The sequence below is a fragment of the Hermetia illucens genome, chromosome 1, assembly GCF_905115235.1.
Source record: "Hermetia illucens chromosome 1, iHerIll2.2.curated.20191125, whole genome shotgun sequence".
NCBI lineage: Eukaryota > Metazoa > Arthropoda > Insecta > Diptera > Stratiomyidae > Hermetia > Hermetia illucens.
The window spans coordinates 17,871,225-17,882,529 of record NC_051849.1 but is presented as its reverse complement, the minus strand read 5'-3'; the positions used below and the strand labels follow the sequence as shown (position 1 = coordinate 17,882,529).

Here is an 11,305-nt window from a genome sequence, read left to right as displayed (position 1 = left end):
AAAACTTACATTCATATCTACATCTCTATTGCAATCATATGTATGTACCTATGCGTCCGTAAATAGAAAAAAATCTGCATCTTAGATTTCGTTGCTCTTTTGTTTTTCAGTCGTCTTGCGCGCACATTTCACGCCGCGCTTTGCCATTCCGGGAATCCTGCTCACGCCAACTGCATCCGAAAGCAAACTTCGCTACCTACCATCCGGGGATTCACCGTTAACAACTTTCGCCCCGTCACGCCGAAAGGACAAAGCTCGTCTGGTAACCCGGTCTGCAATCATCTGTGCGCTGCACGCTGCAATCGGCGTGTGCCATTCGCCGGGCATCCGCAAAGCTTCCCGTGATGCAAGACACGGTCGGCGGCACAGCAGTCCGAGCAGCGGCAGCCAAGAAATTGTGCAAATCGTGAGTGGCGACTCGTCCGTCTTCCGCCGGGTTCCGTGGTCGGGTTCAGTCGCAAATTGTTCTTCCTCCGAAATAAATCAGTCGTGAACGGCCGAGCCGAGCTGAGCTGAGCTGAATTTGCACACGCGATTGGAATTGCGTTCGAGTAACGGGCGAGTGCCTGGTCGTGAATTTTGCGGAATTATCGCAAGTGCCTGTGGACGATTGGAGCAAGGACTCGCTTCCTCGGGAGGCAACATGAGGGACAGCCAGCGCGACATCCAGTGAGATATTCGCGTGACGACGGCGTCGACCGGAGGCCAAACGCTCTGAACAGCGTGTCCCAAGTCCGAGTGGTTGTGTTGTTGGTACTTTGTACAGTTGTTTCCACTTCTCTTCTCCGACCAGTGTCCTATTCTAGTATTCCGTACTCCGTATTCTGTATTCCTACTGCCGCCGTCGGTTCGCTCGTAGTTCTTTCCTCTCGACACAGTTCGCCATACAATCTGTAACGGGACTCGCCTATTTGTTCCTAATTTCTGTTCGTGGTCAGTTAAGAAAGTAAGAAATGTTTTGTGTGAGTGCAGCAGCGTAAGGGAAAATCCGCTCAGAAATCCGGACCAGTTGCAACTGCATTTTTTTGTTTCCGTGCGGGACTCATTATTTTTGTTTTCTTCGTGGCTTCGTTTCTCGGAATCATAGTAAAAAGCAGGAGTTGCGGCCCGTACAGTTGCTGCGACCGCTGGGACATTGAGTGCTGGCCACCTAGACTCGTTGGAGGGACAGACCGGCGAAATCGCGATTAGTCGCTGGGTGCAATCTAAAAAAGTTCCTTCCACACCCTCGAGCCAGCTGTGAGGAATTTTTCCGTTCGAAAGTTTGCGGTTTGTTGTTGTTGTGCTGCCGTTGTATAACGAGACAACGTGGTCGAGAGGTACACACGCCTTTGCCCTTTCTGCACACGTATACCATCCCACCCGCCTCCGCCCTCGTTCGGTTATACCGGCCGCCCTCGGGTCGTAGTTCGGAGTTCTCGCGCGCACTTGCCACCGTTTGCAGCCGCCCCTTGAAGAAAATCACGAACGTCCTCATCCCCGCGAGCGAGTCTGCATAAGACGTCGGCATCTTGGTCATCTCCACTCGCACCATTGACGGAGGACAGAAGGGCATAAGCGCCAACGTCGCTACCCCCAACCCTTCGGCCGCAGACGTCGTCATCGTAGGGAGCTGTCACATAGCCAATATGCCGTCACTGCAACAGGTACGTTTTCATTTAATTTGCACGACGACGACGATTTGCCCGTTTTGCAGCACCCCGAAGCAGCCCTTGAACTCACCCCAGGGTGTAGTGTTGCCGTTCATTGAAGCGGCACGCAAAGGAGCAGCTGGGGAGCGTTTAGCTAATGTCTTGGCATCGCTGAGCAACTTCTGGTGGAATTCAGAGTCCTTTCAGGAATAAAAATATGAATGACTACCAGGAGTTTGTAGATTGTAGGAGTTGGAGGATGATCTAATGTCGGAAGGCGAATCAGGGACTAACTAGGTCCGGCATGGATGACGAGGATCTAACTTCTTGTGTCCAGTATATGTCCTGGAGCTAGGTCTTAACATTGCTTCAAGCTTGCAGGCTATTCATTTGTATCATTTTCTTAAGAGGTTTTGTCTAGCCAGGGAAGTTTGGGTTTCGGAGGCAGATGAAAGTCCAAAACAAGCAAATTAGATGGCAGAATTAAGGGCAGGAGCTCTTTGGATGAAAGGTGGTCACTTGTAACCTGCAATTTCCATAGAAGTGAGCTTAGATCAACATAGATAGGAAAGGAAAAATTTGCTTAAGAAATATATTTATTTCTCCAATGACATCATCAGATGCCTAAAAATGTATGTTCTTTAATAATAAAACTTTCTGTAGTTGAGTCCCTCTAAAACAACCTCCCATTCGCGGCCCATATCCCCACGGGACCACCATGAAGTACTACTTCGCGGAGAGGTATCTGGTCTACACAAACAAGCATTTTCCCGAGTCGATCCAGATCCTAGATTTTTCCGTGCATCGCAGTTAGTGCACTTCAATTTGCTTCCGGTCTCAGCAGCATTTCCTTTGCGGGTCTAGGAAGCGATGCAAGTACTTCCTGTATCAATGGTGTCCCGCAAGAACTGTGTGGGGTAGTAATTCAATTCTTTGTGTTTCCGTTCGATCCTATCAATACACGGGGTCAGTGACTTTTTTCGGAATTCACTTGAAGATCCAAAGGATTCATTCCCGTGATGACAATTTCTACCACACCCGATAGTGTGCAATATTCAATTTTACACCCTCAGACCTTTTAGTTATCACCACTTCATCAGTGCTCCTGCCGAGAAAGGAGCCGCATATATTCTTTTGGTCTGTTATCTGTTTCATATCAAAAAGCCTCTCCGGAGGTAACTCTCCATCACCCGCCTCACCAAAACCCAAGCTCTGATAGACAATCTGCAAGCTCATCGAAAAGGGACAGGCTGTTGTATGCCACTCTCTGCAACATCTTCTCCATCATCATCATCAACGGCGCCACTACCGGTATCCGATCTAGGTCTGCCTTAATAAGGAGCTCCAGACATCCCGGTTTTGCGCCGAGGTCTATCAATTCGATATCCCCAAAAAGCTGTCTGTCGTTCTGACCTATGCCAACACTCCATCTCCGGCAGGGTCTGCTTCGTCTTCTTTTTCTACCATAGATTTTGCCCTTATCGACTTTCCGGGATGGATCATCCTCATCCATACGGATTGAGTGACCTACCCAACGTAACCTATTGAGCTGGATTTTCTCCACAACCTCACGGCCATGGTATCGCTCATAAATTTCGTCGTTATGTAGGCTACGGAATCGTTCATTCTCATGTAGGGGGCCAAAAATTCTTGGGAGGATTCTTCTCTCGAAAGCGGCCAAGAGATCGCAATTTTTTTTGCTAAGAACCTAAGTTTCAGAGGAATAGGAGAAATTATCAACGGTCTCAAAGTTGTATTCTCCTATCCTTATTCTTCCCGTTTGACCAGTGCGGTTTGATGTCGTTGGTTGGTTGGTTTTTGGTGTTGACGTTGCCACCATATATTTGGTCTTGCCTTCATTGATGTGCAGCCCAAGATCTCGCGCCAATCAGCGCCTGCTAGATCTGGATGAAGGCAGTTTGTACGTCTCGGGTGGTTCTTCCCATGATGTCGATATCATCAGCAGAGGCCAGTAGTTGGGTGGACTTGAAGAGGATAGTACGCCTCGCATTTACCTCAGCATCACGGTCACTTTATCAAGCGCCAGGTTAAAGGGGACGCATGATAGGTCAACCCTTGTCGTAGGCCGTTGTTGATGTCAAATGGTCTTGAGAGTGATCCTGCTGTTTTTATCTGGCTTCGCACATAGGTCAGGGTCAGCCTAGTCAGTCTTATCAATTTCGTCGGGATACCAAATTCTCTCATGGCCGTGTACAGTTTTATCCTGACTATGCTATCATAGGCGGCTCTAAAGTCGATGAACAGATGGTGCAACTGTTGTCCATATTCCAACAGTTTTTCCATCGCTTGCCGTAGAGAGAAAATCTGATCTGTTGCTGATTTGCCTGGAGTGAAGCCTTTTTGGTATGGGCCAATGATGTTCTGGGCGCATGAGGCTATCCGGCCTAGCAAGATAGTGGAGAATATCTTATAGATGGTACTCAGCAACGTGATACCTCTATAATTGCTGCACTGTGTGATATCTCCCTTTTTATGTATGAGACAGACAATGCGTCTTTGCCAGTCGTCAGGCATTGATTCGCTGTCCCAAGCACAAGTTGATGAACCACTTGGTGTAATTGGTCGCCTCCATATTTAACCAATTCGACTGTAATTCCATCGGCTCCTGGCAACTTATGATTTTTAAGCCGATGAATTGCACGGAATATTTCTTCTAAACTTGATAGTGGCATTATTTGTCCGTCGTCTTCAGTTGCCGGGACTTCCAATTCGCCGATGTTCTGGTTGTTCAGTAGTTCATCAAAGCACTCAACCCATCGCTGCAATATGCCCATTCTGTCGGAAATCAGATTTCCCTCTTTGTCTCGGCAGGATGAACATCGAAGTGTATAAGGGTTGATCCTGTTGACTTGTTGGCAAAACTTGCGCGCCTGGTGCGGTTGCTCTCTGTACTTTTCTAGTTCACAGACCTGTTGGTCCTCCCAGGCTTCCTTTTTCCGTCTGTGAAGTCGCTTCTCCGCTCGTCAGTGTTCGTGATATCGTCTCCGTCGCTAGAAATAATTTATATATTTATATGTATTATATATATTAATATATTCCTAATTATACACTCGGCACTGAAGAAGGGAACAAATTGTTCACAAGATATCGATATATGCTGAATAAAAATTGCTTCTAGCGACGGAGATGTTGAGTTTTCATTTCTTAAAATTTACCAATGCTCAACTGGTCTAATCATCCTAGTCCAAGTCCTTCTAGCAGCCTCTTCCATTCTTCCTTTCTACCATTCTTCCTTTCTACCATTCTTCCCTTCTATCATTCTTGCCTTCTTCCATTCTTCATCATCAACGGCGCAACAACCGGTATCCGGTTTAGGCCTGCCTTAATAAGGAACTCCAGACATCCCGGTTTTGCGCCGAGGTCCACCAATTCGATATTCCTAAAAGCTGTCTGGCGTCCTGACCGACGCCATCGCTCTATCTTAGGCAGAGTTTGCCCCGTCTTCTTTTTCTACCATAGATATTGCCCTTATAGACTTCCCAGGCTGGATCATCTTCCTTGAGTGACCCGCCCACCGTAACCTATTGAGCGGGATTTCATCCACAACCGGACGGTCATGGTATCGCTGATAGATTTCTTCGTTATGTATGCTACGGAATCGTTTATCCTCATGTAGGGGGCCAACAATTTGAAACGGTTCGTATCCCCCAATAAGCACCCTGGACTGCTCCATCCCTGGTAGGCCCGCCCAGTATAGTTCCCTAAACCGTTCCTCTTCATTTCTTAGTGTCATAACCATGAAACCGTTTCCCATTCCACAGAAGGGTTCTGGCCCGTGTAAAGGCGTCCCTGCTTCCTTCTTGGCTAGTTCATCCGCTGCCTTCCAACCCAGCATGGTCTGAAATCCAAACCTTGCTGGACGAGCCGAGTGTATTCAGTCTCTCAAGGCATTCACATACCAGTTTAGAGTTCGCCTGGTTGAACCTAAGTGCCTTGATCGCTGCTTGGCTATCGGTGAGAATAGCTATGTTCTGCCCCCTGTAGTCCCTTTGCAGATTAAAGGAGGCACATTTGTCTATGTCGTTTATTTCCGCCATTTCCTGCTCATTGGCTCAAAGTACATTTTCCTTGGACCAATGACACCGGTACCCGCTCCCTCTGCTGTGAGGGATCCGTCAGTGTACCAAGTCATCAGGTTTAAGTTGTATGTCCTGACCACGCTCTCCCAGTTTGCCTTGTTACTCCAACGTGTTTCAACTTGTTATCAAAGTGAAATCTCGTTGTCATGTTATCCCCTGGTATCAGTAATTCGGGATATCGCCTAGAAAGAATATCGAACTTCCTTCGGTTTAGGCAGCTCTAGGCCATCCTGAATATTGCCTTCCTTGCCTGCATCTGTATGTGCGGATGGAGAGGGGTTAAGCCCAGAAGGACCTCCAGGGATGCGGTTGGGCATGTCCTTATTGCCCCACTGATACACACGCAAGCCAGCCTTTGGAGCTTGTACGCTGAGTTCCGTTCTTTCTGCCCAGATTACCGATTGGCCTTACTATTGCAGTATATATCCAAAGTAGTATCTTCGGGCTGCAACCCTATTTTTTTCCTGCTATGGATCTACAAGTCATCAAAGCCCTCGTAGCATTCCGACATGTGTTTTTCAGAGTAATTTTCGGTCTAGCATAATTCCCAAATATTTGACCTGTTTCCCGTTTCACCTCCATATCATGTAATCTTATAGCTCTCAGGTGATCAAGCTTACACCTCCTAGTGAATGGTACTATGGTGGTTTTGGCTAGATTGATCCGCAGTCTCACCTTCCTGCACCAGGCACTAGTAACCCTTAGTCCAGTTTGGATCCTATAACTATGTTATGGATACCCTATGGGTATCTTCATATTTGCCCCTACAGATTAAAACAATGTCGTCCATGTAACCCTGGACCTGTATTTCAGTATTTGTTAGCACGACCAGGAGTTCGTCCACTACCATACTCGACATCAGCGGCAATAGTACCCCGCCCTGTGGACAGTCTTGAGTAGTGTTAATGACAATAGAATTTGTACCTGTTGTTACTTCTATTTGTCTGATTTCTAGCATTTTGCCCATCCAGAGTGCCAGGGTGTTTCCCACTCCCTTGCGACTCAGGACATCTGATATCTCTATATGCGATGTGTTGTTGAATGCTCCTTCGATATCCAAAAAAGCGTACAGTGCTATTTCTTCTGTTTTTATGACATCCCGTAGTACCTCTGTCAGCTGATACAGAGCAATTTCAGTTGGCCGTCCTACCCTGTAAGCGTTTTGACAGTGATGTAGGGGTTTACGCTTTAGAGCGTTAGTTCTAATATAGTTGCCTATGACCTTCTCCACCGTTTTGAGTACGAACGATGTTAGGCAGATTGGTCTGAAAGATTTAGGGTGAAAAGGATCCTTTTTACCCGCTTTCGGAATGAAGACCACTTTTGTCCGTCTCCATGCCCTTGGTATGTATCCCAGTGCTATGCTCCCCCTTACCACCCTCAGAAGAGACTCTAAGATAATTCCTAGGCATCTCTGGATTAGTGCTGGGAAAATGCCATCTACTCCGGGAGGTTTCAGTGGTTGAAAAGTTCCCCACTTAAGCCTAGCTACTGAGCATATCTTTTTTGCTTGTTTCCAGTTCTCCTTTCTTCTCTTTTTATTCATTGTTGGGGTCTCAGGCAGAAAGTTATCGCCTGCCACCGTGGGGTAGGACCCCGGGAAATGAGCTCTGAGAAGCAGGTGTACCCTGCCCTCCTCATTCTCGGTAAATGTCCCATCTTCTTCAAACAGACAGCGGATATTCCCCCGTCTTTGGCTACAGCCTTGTGATCGATCCCTTCACAGATTTTCCTGAAGCTGTTCCGTTTTGCTTCCCCCCAGTTAGTGCATTTTTGTACCTCTGCCAGTCCCCGGTTTGTTTTGCCCGGTTGAAGAGTTTTCGTGCCTCTGTTCTCATTCTGGCTAGGTTCCACCATGGTACATCCCTTAATGACTTAACTGTCTTAGCCGGCTAGCTGGCGTCATATTCGTCAATGACGACACCTTGAAGGTGGGCAATGTTGTTACTCAAGTGCGTTGCGTAGGATTCCCAATCCGTTTTCCTGGGATTCCTTATTATTCTTTTTATTTCGGTGAATCTGATTCTCCTGTGATCAGACATAGAGGGTTCATCCGACACCCTCCAATTCCTGACCATTCCGTTCATTAGAGTATTTCCTAGAGTTATGTCTAGTACCTCCTGTCTAGTGCTGGTCACAAATGTTGGAGTGTTCCCTAAGTTATATATTTCTAACTTATTGTTAAGAATGAATTCAAGAAGGTACTCAGCTTTTCGATTGGTGTCGCTGCTTCCCCAGACATTGTGGTGGGCATTGGCATCGCAGCCGAGGAGAAGTGGTAACCCTCTCTTTTCACAATATTTCACCAGTTTAGCGACTTGTTCCGGTGGAGCCCGGATTTCGTCCCTGGGAAGTATCCCGATCCCACGACTGCCTCTCGAGTGCTCCTGCCGGCTTCGAATGAGACTTGGATAGCCACAAGGTCCCCGGTTAAGAACTCTGAAAGACATATGTATTTTAAATTACGTTTAAGAATTATGCAAGCTCTTGGTTTTTCACAAGAAGAGTGCAAATTATGTGCATCCTCCTTGCAGACCGCGAATCTGCCCCCGGTACAACCAGGGCTCCTGAGCCAGCACTATTCCAATGTTCTCCTTGAAAGATGTAGCTTTCGCATAGTGGAGGTTTATCTTAATGCTGGCCATTGGCTCCGTTATTGTTTGGAGTTCTTCTCCACTGTCGGAGTATCGTCCTCCTCCGACATGGCGCTTTCCTGCGCATCGCTCTGCACCTCCTTCTAGGTCTAGGTCGTCCAGTTTCTGTCCGGTGTCTCCTCCGAGATATTTTTCCTTGGCTTTTCCCTGGTCACATGCACGGGTATGTTGCCAAATCGGTAGTTGATATGGAAACTCCGATGATTGATTGCTTCCAGGGATCGGCCATCTACCCCGATCGTGAGGAGTTTATCCTTGCCCTCCACCTTGCTTCTGAAGACTCTCCATAGTCACGTAAGGAAATCCTCATTCTGAGCGATTAGGAGGCCCATAAGGTCTTCCGTTTCTATTGTTGCGGGTTTTGGGAGATAAACTGTCACCATGTGGGCTCCTGGTATATCATCCCCAGCACATGTTGAGAGTTTTGCTCCTTTCCAGCCTGGCAATCTAGGAACTATGGTTCTAATCCAGTCTACAGTATCTTCCGCCGCGCAGTTCACCAGTATAAGACCTGGCCGAAAGCGTATCCGGGTGAACACAAGTTTCGAAGTCTATCCCTTGCATATCTGCCCGACGACAGGGTCCTCAATGGTTTCCTGCTCCTCACGAGTGAGTCTTTGCTCGGGAAACATTTTTGGCAGTATGGCCAGTCGAATGCCCTTGACCGCACTAGCATAGCTAATGACGGGCTTCCTGAGTCCTGCCTTCACTCCTGAACTGCCCGGGTTTTCTCCCCCTTGGGTTCAGGTTTGGATTTTTTGAGAGCATTCCCTTCATGCGGGCTGATCTCTGCTGCTCCCTGCTTTCTCGGCTCCGGTAGAAATGGCTTAGGTCTATCCTGAGCCTTCTTAAGGGCTTCTTCTGGTTTCAGGCCTTCCTTCAGTTAGCGCAGGTACCATTTAACACCTGCGCCACTGAGACTTGTCTCCTTCCTGACGTCTGATATATTTATCTCAGACGTGCTTTTGCTAGTCCCTGCTTTTTGAGCAGTGACGTTCGTTGGTTGTTGTCCACGCAGAATACCAATGTTAACCTTGGATTCACTGCTTGACGTCCCAACTTCTCCCTTCTTGGTTGTAATTACCTGGGTCTCAGTATTTCGGAGGTGCACCTCCGCCTGATTAACCAGTTTTTGTGCCGTACGGGGCCCCGCTTTGTTGGTTTTCGTTTTTTTCTTTGTTGCTTGTACTCATTTGATTCCCACGAGTATGGAGGTGAGGAGGTCCGCCGTGCCATAGCCCCCCGTAGCAGGGTAAGATCCAACTTACTCACTGAGGCGACCAGGTGTCAGTGAGGCTCCGTTCGAATGACACCCTGGATTAGGGGAGGTGTTTTTCGACTCCCCAGTCTAGATCCGTAGGCTTTTGTTAATAGTAGGGTCACCTCGTACAGGGTGTGGTTATAACCACTCACTAACGGTCTTGGTAGACGAGAGACTTTCCACTATTGTCTTTAGATAAATAAATAATTGCCGATTATGCGGGGAATAGGGTAAGATAAGATAAATTCATCTTCATTATCAGCAAGTTACGTATTGAATTGGCGGGGACGATCCCCTATCGAGGATAAATGACGATTTTCTTGGTGACCATATGTATGCAATATGAAACACCTTCGACGACTTGTCGCATCGAAACTACATGATGATGAGTGGTAAAAGTTCTTGGAAATCCTTGGCGACTATGAAATGTATCTTCAGAATAGGAAGCGACTCTACAGCTGTGATTCATGAAGGGGGTGACTTTTTTCAGTTGGGGAACACACTGATTTGGAAATTTCATAATTCCTTAGCTTCATTGCAACAATGGAATGCATTCAACCCCCATCGGATATTTGCCGGGGATTGTGTTCTATTATTTCAGAAAAAGATATTCCGCACATCAAATGGCCAATTTAGATTTTCGTTTTTTTTTCGTGTTTTATCTGTTCGATATTGACTGATTTCTCGAACTTGCATGGAATCAGGCCCAAAAGCCTTGTACAATCGATCAACAGAGACGATAGGCGACGAGAATCCCATATCTTAAAATCTCAGGAATATTCCGAGTCCTAAAGAACTTGGAAATGTAATTTTACCTCAGGCGAACATTGAAATTTCAGACAGCAAAAGAGAAAAGTGTAGGCTCCGATTTCTTCCTAGATTTTACCCTTATTGATACTGCCTACATCATTTTCCACTTGTACCCTCATCCCACCCGATTCAACCTTTCCGCGACGACAACACAGTTTTCCCGTTTCCCGTTTTCCGCAATTGAAATTCTATTTCTGACTCCACGGGTCTATTGTGTGGAAAACTATCGTCTCCCCCGCGAGAATTTGTACTGATTGAAAACTTCGCGGCAGATTGAGGTTTTTGGATGCTGGGGCCAGGCTAGGCTAGGCTGGGTCGAATTCTAGTCGTTTCCCAGGCCAAGGTGTATGAGCGTAGCGCCGCCCGATAGCCGGGCTTGTAGGTGGGAGCAGGCAGGTGATGGGACACCTTTCACAATCAGATGGTTCCAGGATGTGTATACGCTGTCGATTTGTCGTCGACGTTCATGCCCCATGTGCACTAACTACAGCTGATTGTCGTTGTTTTGACTTGGGCTAAGAAGTCTCGTAGACGAGAGAAAATCAAGTCATCGTGTTCTTTTTAGCAGAAAGATGGGAATTCATCAAATGGGAGAGGTTTCTTCCGTTGGTAGTCGGTGTTGGTGGTTGGGGTGTGGTACGGGGGGTGGTAGGAGCAACTTTGGGGGTGATGCACGGAGTTTGCAATGGCAAATTTTCTTGCTTCCTGTTGTTGATGACGATATGCCTCCTACGCTTTTTAATTGAATCGCTTTTTGGGTTACAGAGTGCGCTTTTAAGTTTTTCCCATTTTCCCTGCTCCTTTTTTTTCTGTTGAGTGCATGGTGTAGGGAACATGCCTTGGCATGAA

At 47.1% G+C, this 11,305-nt stretch overlaps 1 protein-coding gene across 1 annotated transcript in view; it reads left to right on the top strand.

Moving 5' to 3' along the window:
- Nucleotides 1-343: 343 nt before the first annotated feature.
- The window catches only part of LOC119655044, a 136,880-nt gene continuing 125,918 nt past the window's right edge, over nucleotides 344-11,305 (top strand). The window contains exon 1 of the mRNA XM_038060729.1: nucleotides 344-1,646. Coding sequence (XP_037916657.1) covers nucleotides 1,629-1,646 — 18 coding nt within the window. The 5' untranslated portion in view covers nucleotides 344-1,628. The remainder of the gene's footprint in view (nucleotides 1,647-11,305) is intronic.